Source organism: Anopheles coustani, chromosome 3, assembly GCF_943734705.1.
Source record: "Anopheles coustani chromosome 3, idAnoCousDA_361_x.2, whole genome shotgun sequence".
Lineage (NCBI taxonomy): Eukaryota > Metazoa > Arthropoda > Insecta > Diptera > Culicidae > Anopheles > Anopheles coustani.
The window spans coordinates 91,450,385-91,466,776 of record NC_071288.1 but is presented as its reverse complement, the minus strand read 5'-3'; the positions used below and the strand labels follow the sequence as shown (position 1 = coordinate 91,466,776).

At 42.8% G+C, this 16,392-nt stretch overlaps 2 protein-coding genes across 3 annotated transcripts; both read right to left on the bottom strand.

The window, feature by feature from the left end:
- Positions 1-12,245: 12,245 nt before the first annotated feature.
- Positions 12,246-14,840, bottom strand: LOC131272285 (glycosyltransferase 25 family member). Of its 2 annotated transcripts, XM_058273960.1 has the most exons (6): positions 14,446-14,840; positions 14,149-14,377; positions 13,504-14,036; positions 13,238-13,441; positions 12,659-13,179; positions 12,246-12,586 (listed from the first exon to the last, which is right to left on the bottom strand). In XM_058273960.1, the coding sequence occupies exons 1-6, from the start codon at positions 14,664-14,666 to the stop codon at positions 12,462-12,464; spliced, it is 1,833 nt and encodes a 610-aa protein (XP_058129943.1). In that variant the 5' UTR covers positions 14,667-14,840; the 3' UTR covers positions 12,246-12,461. The 2 variants fall into 2 exon arrangements, with proteins under 2 accessions (XP_058129943.1, XP_058129942.1); XM_058273959.1 differs by having other exon boundaries at positions 12,246-13,179.
- A 304-nt stretch (positions 14,841-15,144) lies between these two features.
- LOC131258622 (uncharacterized protein C16orf52 homolog A) lies at positions 15,145-16,128 on the bottom strand. The gene is made up of 3 exons (XM_058259975.1): positions 15,920-16,128; positions 15,641-15,853; positions 15,145-15,561 (listed from the first exon to the last, which is right to left on the bottom strand). Exons 1-3 carry the CDS (start codon positions 16,020-16,022, stop codon positions 15,374-15,376), a joined length of 504 nt encoding a protein of 167 aa, XP_058115958.1. The 5' UTR covers positions 16,023-16,128; the 3' UTR covers positions 15,145-15,373.
- Between the last annotated feature and the right edge of the window lie 264 nt (positions 16,129-16,392).

The following is a 16,392-nucleotide window of genomic DNA, read 5'->3' as shown; positions in this document are numbered from 1 at the left end:
AACCGACCTCACCACCCACAGCCGAAGAGGAAAATGCACCAAGCGGACACGCTCAAGGGCAGCCAGTGCCCGCCGATTGGCCTGCCAGTCCCTTTGTGCATACATGTAAAAGGATATTTTACGACGACTTTATGCTAAACTTACGGTACGGTTTTTACTCACCCAAACGATCCCCGACACAGGATGCACTTTGTATCGCAGAAAGGGTTGTTTTTACTGGCATTTTGTTTTTCTTCAGCAAAAAACCAACTACTGGTAGGAAAAACAAGTCAACGCAGAGGTCGCCCATCGTCATGGGACTGCATTAAAAAATTATCTAATTACATTTAGCGCTTCTGGAAAAGATGACTGACTTTTTTCATGAATAAAAGAGTGTGTTTAGCTAACCTTTTACTTTTCTCTAAATCATCTTACTAACTCTATTACAGTTGCAGAAATAAACATAGCAAATATGAAAAAGGCAATAAAATTTTAAATATTTTTTTGACTTTAAACACTCTTTTTTTGTTAAATATATTCTTTAAAGATGTTGTTGTGAAAAAACATAAATTTATCTTTCATTTTACGATAGTTTGACCTTGACTTTCCTGCTTTAGAGTTGCCTTTTCATTCTTCATTTGTTTCATTTTATTTACGTTTTATTTGACGATAGTTTGACATTGTTTTTCCTGCTTTAAAGTAGTCTTTTTCATTTTACTATAGTTATGTTTCATTTTACGATAATTTAACATTGACTTTCCTGCTTTAAAGTTGTATTTTCATTCTTTCTTTGTTTCATTTTATCTACGTTTCATTTAACGATACTTTGACATTGACTTTCCTGCTTTAAAGTAGTCTTTTCATTCTTTCTTTATGTCATTTTATTTACGTTTCATTTGACAATACTTTGACATTGATTTTCCTGCTTTAAAGTAGTCTTTTCATTCTTCATTTGTTTCATTTTATTTATGTTTCATTTTATGATACTTTGACATTGATTAACCTGCTTTAAAGTAGTCTTTTCATTCTTTATTTGTTTCATTTTATTTATGTTTCGTTTTATGATACTTTGACATTGATTGACCTGCTTTAAAGTAGTCTTTTCATTCCTTCTTTGTTCCCTTTTGTTTGATATTTTTATGCAATTAAAATAAATTTATTTGGCTCCACGGAAAGAATACATAGAATTTTTAAGATGTAACCAATTTGAATTAGTTAACAAACACAAACCGATTTTAGTAGCTTTTGGAATGGTCGAAGTCATAACGAACTTAAAACACGCTAGGCAATTTCGAGCAAATCGCCCTAAAAACGTCCTCCGTGACACAAACATCGAGCAGTTTTGTATGGTGAGTAGGACGAGCAGGGCGATTGCTCGAAAAACGTCCTCCTTTTGTTTCATCCCCATACAAAAAAGGACGTTTGTTCGCGCGGAGGACGTTTCGATATTTCGAGCTGCCTAGCGGGAAGCTCCCTGTTAAAACAACCATCATTTGACAGTATCGATTTAAACAACCATTGACAATTAATTAAATAAAATCAACGATAAATCGCTTGTTTCACTTACTAACACCTTTCCCATCTGTTTTTCTTTTAATTATAGAACACTATGATGCCTGCGAAATGAAATAGAGTATTGTAATTAGCTATCAACAGCTGCTAAGAAAGCTAAACGTAATGTGAAGGAGCTGCTGAGTGGTAAAACGTTCACCATTACTCCCCCGTTTGCGCACGTCGGCAAACACATCAAACTAAAATTGTCTTAATCTCGATCCCCAATTGGCAAGTTGGAATGACATCGATGTGCATTTAGATATGCATCCTAGCCCCGTCCCGTCGCCTCCCGCGTTGGTCAAAGGCCATCGGTCCGGAAACGAGATGTCCTTGCGTTCGCCTTGATGTCCAACCTGATCTTGTCGATCTCGATTCGACCAACACTCGACTGCGTTGAGTGAGTGACAAAAAGGAGAGTACGGTTGCCGAACACGAACCGGGAAACTTTTCCCATTCCGTCACCGAGCCGAACCGAACCAACCCATTAGCCTTGTTCCTGTTAGCTAACTAGTCGTTAACGTTTCGTCCCTCTTTTCACCCCCCCAACCCCAGAGGGGAAGGTTGTATCACGAAGGACACAACATCGACAACGAACGACGATGCACTGCAGCAGCCCACCGATTGCAGCACAAGCACGGTGTGCCATAAAATATCATCAAAGTTTAAGCCAAACCCCGCAGGGTTGTCCTCAAAGGAGAGTTCCCTTCGAGGTGGTCCATTTATCGCGCGCTGATTACTATTCGGAACGGGACAATCTAGGACTTGTGGTATGTGGAACGCAAACAGAAATGGGAAATGTTGTGCAAAATGGAACATAATGTCAGTGTTGTCACCGAAAGCGGGACATCCAATTCCTTCCGAGCCCTTTATGTTTACTGCGAAATTTTGAAGGACAACTTATTTGATAATAATCCCCGTGGATCCACGCACAAGCTGCTGCTAATCCTCGTCACATGATGGACAGCTTCATACCCAACACAATCTCCAAAGCTTGCTAGGATGAGTTTGAGACACAAACCCGGTGAAGTTAGACCTGAACGAAAGTTGAAGCTCGGAGTAAAATAGCTTCTGGGAAAACGCACCCTCCATGTTTGCGGAGTTGAAGGGCAAAGTTTTCAATCTGATGCTAATACTATTAAATTAGAGTACTAGCATGAGGGGATATTGTCCTTATGTGAAGAGTGTGTATCAACAGCGCAAGGGCGTGGAGAATGATGGCGCACATAACAATGCTAATTAAATTTACCCCTAATCAGCCCTAGACGTCGAATGCTTAGGGCACGAACCAGACAGAAACACATCATCGGTATTCGGTTGTTTTATCTACCGACCGATGTGGAAAATTTTTGCCATCAAGAGAAATACTTTAAATTTACGCCAACCGATGAACCAAGTGGAGAACTTTCTCACCATGACTCAAGTTAAATCTCGCAAAATAAACCGATACGAATTACTCACGGAGCCAAACTCGCGAGGCCAGCATAAAAGATGGCACGCAACACGGCGACCAGTCTGATGGGCGCTTCCGTTCTCTCAACATTTTCTTCGAAGGTTAGCGAGGAAAAAGAACCTGAAACGCAGCCTCCAAACGACGTGAATCAGCTTCAGATTCATCCTCGAGGAAGTCGCGGTTCCCAGATCCACCAGGTCTTCCTACGGTTTCCTGTCCCAATTGGAACGCTTGGGCTTTCCGGTTCGGTTTGCGTGTTTGTTTTTTACTTCCTTCACTCCCTGCTCTCTCTCTCTCTTGAAAAAGCCCAATCAAATTCCAGACAAGCTTACCGCGCGCGTTCGTTCCGCCAAAGATTCTGGCAGGATTCTCCAGCCCCCAACCCCCTTGTGCTCCCGTGGTGAGGTTTTGTTTATCCTTTTAAATTGAGAATGACGACATCGGCAGACAGGCCGTTGCCCTTTGACGGTAGCGAAAGCAAACAGACGGAACAAGGACAAAAGTGGCGTGCGTGAGTGGTTGGGCACTGGGAAATGGTAATGGAATGTGCGCTAGAGAGAAGGAGAGAAAGAGATAGAGAGTCCACCTTCTTGTAAGGATACCTTTTGGAAGTATTTTCGGGTTCCCATCCTGTATGGGAAAATGAGAGGGAATATTTTTTACCAACGCACGAACCACTTTGCGTGAATCCGCGCAACAACTATGACTTTGATCGAACCAAAGAAAACCAAAAATGCTCTAAGCCCCTCGGAAATAACATTTTGGGCAACTCAAACAAGTCGGAAATGCTGGGTAGAAAACGGTGGATTCTAAGAAATTCTAAGTTGGCATGTTTTAACAGGTAAACTTTAGCTACAAACCAGGTATGCCCTTCATGAGGACTGGAAAAATTTAAATGTATTAGATTTTAACCGTTTTTTAATGAATGCTTTAAGTTATTTCAAATAGGGTTTATCCAAATATTTTCCTCAGTGTTAGCAACAGAAATTAATGTGAACCGGAGCAGACGAAACACGAACATGAAGCCATTATAGTTCTAAAGTTTGTGCAATGTCTCTTAGTTTTGACGCTTTTATTTTCACCTATATTATCAACATTTTCATTGAAATTATGTTTTACCATTTTGTTTTAGTTCTTAGTAAAACGTGAATAAACTAATCTTTATTCTAATTCTAAATTTCTATAATTTTTTGTTTTCTGTAAAGTACCTTAGCTTAACCCTTTCTGGACCATAAGCTATTCAAGACTTAAATTGGCAATACAACACAATATTTTGACTGGGGTTTAAAACAAGAGAATATCACCAGAAAATGTAAAAAAAATAAAAAAAAAGTTTAAAAGTAAATAAACGACGAGTATAGTTATGATATCGGAATTTCTTTTATTTGCTTTCCAATAAAAATTACAATAAAAAAATTAAAAATTCTCAAAAAAGATCTTAACCATTTCTGTAAATAAATTATAAATTTATCAAGTCTAATAAACTTTCCAAATATTGTTGGTTGATGTTTCGTTTCAAAAGAATCGTTTTGATAATAGTTGAACAAACAGTAACGAGTTTTATAGATCGGAAAAAATATTTCCCTTGGTCGGGAAAGGGCTAAAAAAAATTAGCTACAAATCTCAAGGTACTCTACATTTGAATCCGGTTATCATGGTTGTAGGAATTTAAAATAGTATAAAAAAGTTTTGCATGATAATTTACATCACATAACACCAATAAACAACAAGACCACCAAGAGGTCCTCTTGAAAAAGAAAATTCATTCATGCTTCTAGTTGGTTTTTCGTCTAATCTAGATCCGCTATCTCCCAGCTCCGACCGCAAACGCACTAGTAGTATGATTCAGTTAGGCATACAAAAATATACCCTCACGCAGAACTCGTGCCCGTGCACAGTAATAACAAACAGTCCCCGACGAGGAATCGACCGAAATCGCAAAACGGAGCAAACGCCAGGAAAACTACCCCCTTGCCAGACGTATCAGGAAGAAGATTTGCGGAAATCAACCGTAATCAAGTGCGAGCGCCAAAGGGGTGTGTGTGTGGGGGTGGGTTGTGTGACGGAGAAAGGGGCGTAAAAAATATCGCCCAGCGTCGTTGTCGTCTGGCCAAATTGGTCCAATGAACCGGCGACCTCTAGTCAAGGACGTCCTGACGGAGCAGAAGAGCGCGTACGGGCGTACGTCGTTAGCACAGTCGTCGCTACAGCAAGCCAGACTAGGCTCTACGTCCTTAGCAATAAGAGCAATGGCAGCGACTTGGATTTCCTCCCCACCCGCCACCGCACCTGGGATGGGCGGCTTTTTCTTCTCAAATCGCCTCCCTTTACGGCAGTGAGGGAAAAGTGAACACGGAGCTTTGAAAGCTTACGGTGATTTGCTTCAAGAAGAAGAAAATAAGGAGTACACAACAAATAAACACACACACAACATTTACCTGAAAAAGATGGCTCCCCTTCAACCGGAGCCGGAAAAGCTTCACCATGAAAATGAAAGCTCTCCGTGAGAGTGAGTTCCCTTGCAAGACCTCGGGGAAGCTCCAGCTCACTTCGGCCCCGAGTGAGAGAATGGGTTCCGTCTGCAAGGATCGGTTGTTGTGACGGGAAAGCGACCTCGCGAGCTCCGAGTAAAACTCGAGAGATGCCAGAACCAGTTCGTCCTTGCAAACAAGTCTGTGTTTGTGTGTGTGTTTGTGTACACGACCCCAAAAATGACGTAAGAAGGAGGGGACTGGCTTTCGAAACTTTTCTCAACCATTCTCTCACCAGCAAACACGGCCAGCATCCCCGCGTCGTGTCCTCGTGGAGGAAGGTAAAGAGTCGCACGTGAGATTTTCACTTACTCTCATTGACTTTCCTCACCTTTCGACCGTCCCCCCTCCTGTGAAGCGTTGCTTTCATCATTACATCGGAACGGGCACCGACGGTCTGGTTTATCTCGCCCAATGCAAGGGGTCAAGGACGTTTGAATAACAGACAATGCAGACGGCATGAGTGCTCAGCTTCCGAAACCGATCCTAAGCATTGGATTTTACTTCTTTTTTCCCCCAGACGAGTTTGATTTACGTTCAAAGGTCCCAGGTATATGCGGGAAAATTATGGACTAAACACTGATTTTGACAAATTTATATCACTAGCAACTAAATCAAAAACGTAAGATTTGGAGAATTACAAATTGCATTTTTTTATTTGTTGCATTAAAAGATTTTACACTATTCATCAATGTTATTTTATCTTTGTGTTACATCTCTTCTATTACTTTCTCATTACATTTCTTTTAATTTCTTACATACAAAACCCATTTTGTCAAAGTTCGATTGACTTCGAAAACCTCCTCCAACATCCTTAGATACATTTGAAAAATAACCAAAAAAGGTTGGAATAGAATCACAATACCCGTTCGAATAGATCCAAGCATGCGAAGGAGACAAACATCCTTGACATGACCGGAACGGCATCTCATCATCCATTTTCGGTTGGCCCAGCAATGAAGAAGGATTTCGTATTGTGTCCCACCGGTTATCATAACAAAGGATCACTGAATTTTCACACCACGCTCGGCGTCCGCTCGTCGTGAAAATCGCACGCCCACCGAGGCGATTACCGAGCCCAGCACCAATCGAGCAGCAAACGTAAGGAGAGCTATTTATCATCTGCCGGTGTTCCTTTTTTTCCCCCTCGTTCCGGCATCCAGCCGTCGCTCGTAAGATCTATCTCGATGCGTTAGGGCGTTTGGTGGGAGGGAAAAACTTTACGTAATAGATTGGGCATCTGGAAATCCAAAGGAGGAAACAGACCACCGGAAGCTGAGAAGTGCGATGCTTCGGAGTGTCTTCGTTCGGTAGCATCGACGAAACTTGGGACCGAACATTGGATAACTAAGTGCTTCACAAGATTGGGAGAAGTTTTATTTTTTATCCTTGGAAAGGGAACCGAATCGTAGCTACGATATATCTTTTGATTTTTTATTGATAAAATAAAGAATTTGGGTATAGACACAACTGGAAACAAAATTGTTTTAAAACATTCATAAAAGATCAAGAAACATATATTAATGATTAAAAGAAGATCACACAAAACAACAACAACTAAAAGTTTATTAGATAACTACTCCTTTCTCAGTGTAGCAACTGATTCTGTAATAATTTAAAAACAAACTTGAAATCAAACATCACATCGGTGATTCACACCCAAGAAAGGAAGCATTTAACTCCAAGTCAAGTAAAAAGAAATATTTCCAAGAAAAGTTCCGATCACGAACGAAAAGAAACTGCAACTCCGTGGAAGAAGAAGAGACCTTGAGATGGAGAACGACCAATGTGCCCTGACCTACCACAACGCTCGGGGTTCGCGCAGTATTTAGCATTCATATTGTTTATCGTTTCGCTTATCCGTCCGCTGGATTCTTTTCTTTCTTTTCCGACCACGAAACGCTGGATTATTCTTCTTTTTGCACGCTTGCATGGCGCTGGCTCGTTACGGTCCATTCGGTCCGTATCGTCATTCCTGCATCGATTTCGTGTAGAGAATTATGTATTCTCCGTACCAGCGTACACCACACGTAACGGAAAGGAAATTCATTCACCTCGGTGCAGGGTAAAAAAAACGGCTCCGGTGGAAAACGATCGGCAACTGCGAACCTTAAACTAGGTAAAGTTGTCACAAATGTTCAAAGACTATATAATCTCGTTATGTACTTGATGGAACTTTCTTGCTGGATTCCAAATAAGGGCAAGGAAACCAATTTTGACTTCCATCTTGTCCCGCAAAACCTGTCGTAGATGATTTTTGAAGTGGAAAAGGTCCAACCACCAGGCGACTCCATCGCTCACGAAAACACTACCATTTGTTGTCGTTCTCCTAAAACAGGTGTCGGTATGCATTTCCAAAAAAAGGCCAGATGATTGAAAGGAAACTGTAAGCCCAGGCCGAATACCTTAAACGATGATTCAATGTTTTCAAAGTAGTTCCTTTTTGAATGGAGTATCAACTTTCTAAATAATAAAGTTACACAAAAAAGTGACAAAAGATAAAATATTTGAAAGTTCATCGTTATTCATTTTTAAACGTTTTAAACAATCCAACTTATTTCCATTGAATTTTGATATAACAACATATAACAGGAACATGTTCAACAATTTTAATCTCCCTGATTTGGAAAGAACACAAAGCTGACATCGTGAAGAAATCCGATAAAAGTTGAGATGAGTTGTTTGTATGAAGCACTAAAATTTTCCGTTCTATTAAGTCGATCGCAATGGACGAAGGCAACCAGATACACACAACCTTCTATACCATTCTTTTCCTATCGTTCTCCAGAAAATATAAGAAAATGCGCCCTTTACCCGCCCTAAATGGGACCTAATATGACTTAAACTTTGTAGATCGAGGACTTGATCTCAAAAGCAACAAATGCTTTTTATTTTCCCTAATCACGTCGTACACATTGCTGGGAAACATAACTTTCTAATAGCATGAACAAGAATGAAGGTGGAAAAAGGAAATATTTCGAAAGGTTAACTCCGTATCGGAGATGACGGATCGCCGGAAAGTGTTTCCTTTTTGTTTTATTAAATTAAGTTTAGTATAGGAAAGATTGCTACATCGATGCCGCTAAAGTTATTAAAGCAACCCAGCGAAACTTTCAAAGATGGTTCTTTGGACTTTGTTTCGGTTGACTAAATTTCACATAACCTTAGGGTAAACAAATCCTGAAGTTGCCGGTCGGTAACGACCTTCCAAGGCAGGTGGCCAGTAGCCTCGGCCCAAAACCCCGTATATTCAATGATCCCGGTACCAACATGAACTTTCTCAGCAGGCGTTGGCCTAGGTCAGGGCGCATACCTTCGCACAGTTCAGGGCGTGGTGATGCAATCACCTCCGTCGACTGCCAAAGCCCAAATCATCTTCACACACACACTCTTGGTTCCTTCTCTCTGTCCCTCTCTAGGTACGGAAAAATGCGCCGAAACCAATGAACTGGATGACGCCAAGGACAACGATCCACAGAACTACGACCGGAGGTTTTCCGGGAACGTTCGTGTACGCTCGTAACGCTAGGAAACGGAAAGAAGTGTTTGCGTACCGTGGTTCTGTGCAAAAGTTCCGATGATGTAACAGGAAGACCGGGTGGGAGAACATTTTTGGGTGGAAAGGAACCACCATGTTGGAAGGTCTATTTATAATACAACGATTACAGTAAGCGACGTTTTATTTCGTGTTTCCATGACATCCGACGTCAGTAGGCTGCACTAATAAGCCATGTTTGAAAGAAAACGTCTTCCTGATATCAAAGCCATACAAGGGTGAGGCCTTTTTAGCCGAGTACTGAAATGGAAAGTGATTTTTTCGCGTTGCAACTGCGCGTTTTAAATAATGCACGGGTTGCAACCCATACATGCACGCCACTGCAGTGGCCACGAAAAGGACTATGTTTCGGTGGGAGGAAGTTCTCCAAATGTTCGCTTTTTGCACTGCACTTGCATTGGTGTGCATCGGCATGCCGTACATGCCCGTGAGTCCGCAACATCCCGATCGTGGCGTTGGTGGTGTGCGTCAGTCGGCAGGAAAAGGTCGTCGAAATCGATGCGATGTTCGGACGGAAGGATTCAAGTTCATTGCCTTTCCGGGATGAAAATAGAAAATTGGAAAGTGCATTCACTGGCAACCTCCCCCTGGCCAGCGTTGGGGGGGCAGTAGGTGTTCAAGGGAAAGCGGAGCCAAAACGCACGGGATGGAGAAAATGCGCCGGCGCGCGCGACTGCCCCATACAGAGACGGGGTTGCCTCCTACCCGCCGATTGTGAAACGAATACCATGCCAAAGTCGATGCAGTACATGAAAATGCACACCTCCGACGGCTGCTTTGAGGGGCTCGAAATGACGCATAAGCTTGGGCTGAGAATAAAAAAAAAACAGTAACTCTGTTCAATTTAAATCTCCCCCTTTCAGGATGAGATTACATTCAGGAGGCGTTACGATGGTTACAACCGGTTACTACCGGCTTGGCTGATGATAACGCGGCGTGGCAAACCAATTAATACTATCAAGGTGTTATCTAATCGATCTATTGCGGTCCATTACTGTCCCCACTAAGCCCCTTCGCTTTACCTATCTGACAGTAGATGGACGCAGGGAATGGCGGGGGCATTGACCGTAACCACCGCCACTGGGCGAGGAGCTTTGTTTACATCATTATCGAATTATTGGTTATCGCTTATCGCGCCCGTCCCTTCCGCCAGAAAACGCAACGATGCAATGCCCCCACCAGCGGCATTTGTTTACAATCACCACAAACGCATCACGGCGCGTACGGCGAGGGTTGGTTTTCCTGTTCTTCTGTTTCCTCTTTTCCACCGCTAAAAATAGAACCACATCGACAGCGACCCCGAATCAAAAACTGGTGGTCGTCGGAACACACTTTCAAGCGGAAAAAACACGCACCGCGTCACGGAAGAAAATGAGTAGTTTTTCTTTTCTTTTTCCCAGGAAATATGTTCCACGCTTTGTTTATTAGGATTGTCTTCGATTCTGGAGCAATAAACATAAAAGTTACAGTCATCCGTTCGATGCTACACATCTTGTTTAGGGCTGTAAATTTGGTTGGATAATACCAAACCCCGCAGTAGGGGGAAAACAGATCACCTAGTATGGAGAAAGGGAGGGAAGGAGAATCTTACCTTTTACGCCGTTTCGCCCTGGTTGCTTTTATCGCAAACCTTTCACAGATGCATCTCCATCGGGGCAGTTTTCCGCGAAGTGTCTCGGGATCATCGCCATGGAAACCCAACTGAAACTTTTTCTGCGTACTTTTCACTCGGTTCAGGTTTATCACACCGCTTGCTTGTTCTGCTTGCGCGACGCGTTGTCTTCTCCCCGAATGGCCGACGAAAACACAAACAACGGATTCAAAGCGGATGTACTGGAATACCACCGTCGTCGTGAGGGCAAAAACAAACTACGCACGAAACCCTCCCGTGAAAAAGGGCCACCCGAAAGCTTCCAGGTGGTAAGAAATTTGCTTACATTCAAGCGGACATTGAAATCACTTGTAATCTTACACGGCAAGCATACACAAACATTCACCTTTATTTTTGTCACACGCACTGCACAAAACAATTACACGATGGACACTTTTTCACGTCCCCCTTTCACATGACACTGTGAACACTACGGAAATGGGACAGATTACGATAGAATTGTTTTTTCCATATCGCGTAACACCATTCCATTCAGTTAAGCACTTGCAAAGGGTTTTGCCGTCGCTGGACGGGAAATGGTAGGACAATTTATTTATGGTCTGCGGTTGGTGCAGAAGAGGCGACCGATTTGATACTGGTTTTGACGTTTGGTTTGTTGTTGTCCGACCATCGGGACTCGGAAGATTCGAAGATTCAATCCCTAGAGGGATTCTAAAGATTCGAAGCCCATTTGACGGATTCTAAAGATTTGATTCGATTAGGATTCGAATCAGATTTAATTTGTTTGGGACTTGATTTGATTCGATTCTGACTTGATCCTAATCTATTTAAATCGACTCACAATGATCAGCCGAATTAGTCACCTAACGAGTCGAGATAATGTAATTGATTTCAGTTTACTCGTATCGAACGCTGGATAGAACGGATTATTGGACATAGATTGAGTTTTTGGCGTGCTTTCCAAGTAAGGCTCAAAAACTACAACATTTACTAAATACATTACAAGCACAGGATTACCACAGGATACCATTGTACTCCTTTGAAAAACAACGAATTTCCAGACAGATAGCCGGGAAGTCTTGACTCACCGGCATTACGAGTGTGATACCGATGCACGTCAGACCCAACCACTTTCCTCCCCCCAAATACGTTGGTACCAGGTCTTTCAAAATTTTGTACACAAAAACTACAGTTTGGAACAATCCGCTGCTTGGACTGTTCCGACTGTTTCTTGGATTGGGATTCGGATTTGGGGATTCGGTTTACCCACCACTAGAATAAAGCTGCAGCGCGCCAACAAGCTTCAAAAACCTTGGTCACAGCTTTAAATAATGACTTAAATAGCCGAATTGTTAATAACTTTAAAGTGCCTCAACCAATTTTCAGCAACAGACAAATGAATGGTCTTTTGTAGGCAAACAACTTGATACGACAAATATTCTACCTCGATTCATAGTTTATGAAATAAACATTTGAATGGGATTGAGATACAGATACCTTGATTGGTATTTTCTGCTGAAATAATAAATTGTACATTGTAAAAACTCGTGAGGGTTTATATATAACGTCCCTTTTTTATTAATTGCGTTTAGAACATTTCTACTCAGAGAGAAACGAGATTACATGGCATGTGTTTTAGTAAACTTAAACTTGGTATTATCCTAAATTCCTTAGTTCGATATAAGGCACAGTTATATTATCGCATTCAATTTACTACGTTTGTTCGAGTTAGGTTTTCTTTTGGTGTAATGCTATTCCTACCGCTGCGTTCCTTGTACGCTAAAGTTCGTTCCGTCGGTTTTTCGCTTCCAGATCGTGCTCGTTCTGTCCGATGCCGGATTCTGCTAGCAAAACCGGTGCATTTGGTAGCTGCTCCTTATCGCCCTTCTTCGGCTCACCCGGCGCTGCATCGCGCGTATCATTGTTCACAACCGTCGAGGACCCGCCCTTACCCGAACCGACGGCGGGCAACGTGCCATCGATGCGTGCGGAATCCTCCGTATCAGAAATGTAGCCCTCATCGCCGGTGTAGTGCGTTGGGTAGAGCAGCAACGGTGCGGCACTCCAGGCGTTCAGTGTACGACCATGGAAATGTCCGGCCCAGCTTTCGTTCGGGTGATTGCCAAACATGATCGGTATGTATTCGTCCACTGGCAGTAGCTTCTGGAGTGGGTTTTCGCGGAGTAATTTCTTTGCTCCCTCCAATGTAATGACGTATCCGAGCGTCCAGTACGAGTAGCCCGCCTTGACGAGGTACTCCGAACCATCGATCCACTTTTCTTCCTCTTCCTGCAGCCGTTTGCGTCCGAAATAGATCAAATCCCAGCCGCCAATGCGCCGCGCATCGCTCAACACACCGTAAGCACGCCGGCGGAAGAACGGTTCGAAGCGGATATCGTCCTCCAGAACGAGCACCTCCTGCTGGTTCAATCTTACCATTCTTTCCCAGATATAGTAGTGGCTGAGAAAACATCCAATCTCTCCCATCGTCATTGGGCTGAAAAAATAGCATCATCATTCACTTGTTCTATAATCATAAAGACCCCAATACGCACCGTTTGTGGAAGGGGTCAGCATAACCGGGCAGAAAACGAATGCCCAAATCATGAACCTTCTTATCATCCAATTGCTTGCCGTCGACCGCTGGAAAATGTTCCACATCTAAACCGAGTAGGTCAAAATGTTTCAACATTTTTGTTCGTCTTTCCTCCCGCCGGTTTAGGTTTATCATGTAGATATTGGAGAGTGATAGTTTGTCCCTTCGAAATTAAAAAAAAAAGTTATTAACGAATAAGCTCATATTTACCTCGCAAGCGCATACTTGGGAACACTCGGGACAAATCTTCTTAAGTCCTCCTTCAGTTTCACCTCGCCATACTCGATCACTATATAGCTTAGCACATTGGTCAATTGCTCCACATCCTTGCCCGGAACCGTCTCGCCAGCCTCCAACGGTACCATGATGTATCCGTGCAGCAGAGTATTGGATACGTACATCGGCAGGCCCGAGTAGTTGGCCGACATGGCAAAGATGATGATATCATCGACCGGGCCATCGTACCGACCAGCCGGAAGGTTCTTCTTCTCGAACGTAAGCTGACGGGTTTGAGCTACATTGAGGTGCACCAGCACAGCGCTGTGTACCATCGGGACGGCCCACTGACCGACCTGGTCATAATTGAGGATCTTCTTGTAGTCGTCCGTACGCTGGTAGTAGTAGTCTGGTGACATACCGCACCAAAAGTTAGAATACAGTGCATCCGAGACGAGCATCGGTGCAACGACCGGTAGGTTCAGGCCAACCAGATGCCGTAGGGTTTCGCGGTGAGTCAGAAAAACATCTGCGTCCAGAAACTAAAAACATAAAAGATGGTTGTTTGAATACCCTCATTGCACTGCTACAATGAATGCATCAGCGGTGAGAACCCAAGAGAGCAGTACACCCCATCGACTGCACATAACTTACGAAAATAAAATCTGCCCACATGTTTCGGGCCGTCTGCAAGGCTTCCTGCTTCAATCGAATCACATCTGTGAAGCGCTCCTCGTTCCAGTGCGTGTTGGTTTTCTCACTCGCTCTCCGTTGCGGTTCGTTGCGGTACTTAAAATCTACACTATGATACAGGGCAGTTGTGCGCTTCAGCCATGCTTTGGTAATTTCTACGCTGCGATCTTCGTTATGATCAGATCGTATCCTGCAGATGAGGAGCAGCGCAACGGATAAGTGATAATAGGAGACTAGCAAAGAAACTGCACCACTTACCACAGCGATACGCGGTCCTTGGGATAGTCTAATTCTTCCAAGTACGAGAAAAAGTACGGCAACGTGTGTTCCTTATTACGCACCAAAACTGCAACCATCACCGTGGGCAGTTGAAGCGTTGGTTCAACATGATCTCCAGCGACGACCAGCGACAACGACACGAGCGCGGACAAAACAATTGAACACACCGGAAGCACGACACCGCACCGGAAGGAACACATCGTGGCAACAGATTGAAGCGAAATAGATCTAGCGAGTCTTGTGCACCACAATCGCAGCAGCCCGTTTTCGTGAACTCATATCAGCTTTCGTTTAGAACGTTAAGCTACGTCAGCTTGAGCGTAAACACCACGAACACTGAAACGTAGGAGCAAAGCAATGAACCCCAAACCAACCACCCGCCAGCAGCAGCGCAATCTATGTAATGAAAACGTCAAACGTTGCGACTTCTTCATGCTGGACGTTGTTTTATGTTTTTGCTTCTGTTTCTTTCATTTGAAAGAGGCCCATACATTTCTTTCGCCTCTTCCGCCTTCCTTCTTACATCTTGAGACGATTTGTTTATGTTTTGCTTCCGAACACATACCGATACGCTCTTTATCATTGCCACATGGATTAGTTTGATAACCCTTAAAGTCATGTTTTTTAATGATAATTGTTATTTTTTATTAAACTATCATGAGAATAGTGTAATGATAATTAAAGGAAATATCACACGCTTAATTTATTTCTCACTAGGACATTCACAAATCATAATTTATCTACAGACATCTCTTAAAAGCTAGACTCCTTTTTGGTTAATGTTACATCTAGAACCTATCAATTCCATTACTAGGAAATTAAGAAGTATTATTCAATTGATTCGATTACAGTACGTCGTTTTTTGCAGGGGAAGTAAATACTTGAGCAACCGGAACGCTCCTCCGGATTAGAACTGTGGTAGACAAACCTTCTCGGCAAACAGTTCCGATATGACCGTGATCCATAGGGCTAGTACGAACATTATATACGAGATTCCAACCTGATGTGACTGTGGTAGATGGTACGGTTGGCCACCGATTTCGTCGACGTGAAACCCGAGGGGAAATATGACTGCCGCCAGACAAAACAACACCACTGAAGAGAGTATGAGGAAAAACCATTCACCTTAGAACCAGACAGTAAGATAGCGATAACAGAGAATGGTTATACCTACTTGCAGTAAAGCCAACCCACCGGGCGTACGGGATAACATTGCGATCCCAATTGCTCGATGCTAGGAGTATGATGGTTGTGGTGATACAGATGCATCCCACGAAGATGCATATTAACGCAATCAGCCATTCCGGTTGTAGCTCAGGGGTGAAGCAGACTTGTGGCCTATTATATAGCGTCATACAGGTCCACATCAAGCCTAACCGTGTTTCCCCTAGAATAAAAAAGCACAGTTCTCTGTTGAAACAGTTCATTTTCTTCGCAAGAACCTTCTTCGTACCTCCTACACTGGTAACAATCCAATCAGGCATAGCTAGACTCACAATGGCGCATACGTCCGCAGCCATAAACAACGCCGCACTGATTGTGGTTAACTTATCCATTGTCAGCAACGGCGTAAGATATACAATTTGACTGCAAATGTTCACAAATTAAGAAAACATATCTTTTCGCCTCACATCTGTAGCTGGTGGAACTTAGCAGCATTCAAATGTGTTTATGTTTGGAAAAATGGTTTGACAAATATTCCACGAGACGTCAATTGTGCAATGGAGATCAGAATGCTACGGTTGTAGGGTTTTGCAGCCCATGAAATTTGGTGCTTAAAATTAGCACTTTTCCTAAGATGCAACATTGCTGTTATTTTGTATTATTTTGTGTTTGTTCAACAATTACATAACAGCAAAAAGTTTTTTTTCCATTTGATATTAATCTTTTTATAGTTAAAGGTTGTTTTACGATTCTAAGATAAAA

What these genes read in the sequence shown, in the direction of transcription:
- LOC131272285 (XM_058273959.1), bottom strand. Translation starts at nt 14,666, where the DNA reads ATGTGTTCCTTCCGGTGCGGTGTCGTGCTTCCGGTGTGTTCAATTGTT. An exon ending in AAGGACCGCGTATCGCTGTG is followed by an intron (nt 14,378 to 14,445) that starts GTAAGTGGTGCA and finishes CCTCATCTGCAG; the next exon opens with GATACGATCTGATCATAACG. An exon ending in TTTGTCCCGAGTGTTCCCAA is followed by an intron (nt 13,442 to 13,503) that starts GTATGCGCTTGC and finishes TTAATTTCGAAG; the next exon opens with GGACAAACTATCACTCTCCA.
- LOC131258622 (XM_058259975.1), bottom strand. Translation starts at nt 16,022, where the DNA reads ATGGATAAGTTAACCACAATCAGTGCGGCGTTGTTTATGGCTGCGGAC. An exon ending in GATTGTTACCAGTGTAGGAG is followed by an intron (nt 15,854 to 15,919) that starts GTACGAAGAAGG and finishes TTTTTATTCTAG; the next exon opens with GGGAAACACGGTTAGGCTTG. An exon ending in GTGGGTTGGCTTTACTGCAA is followed by an intron (nt 15,562 to 15,640) that starts GTAGGTATAACC and finishes TACTCTCTTCAG; the next exon opens with TGGTGTTGTTTTGTCTGGCG.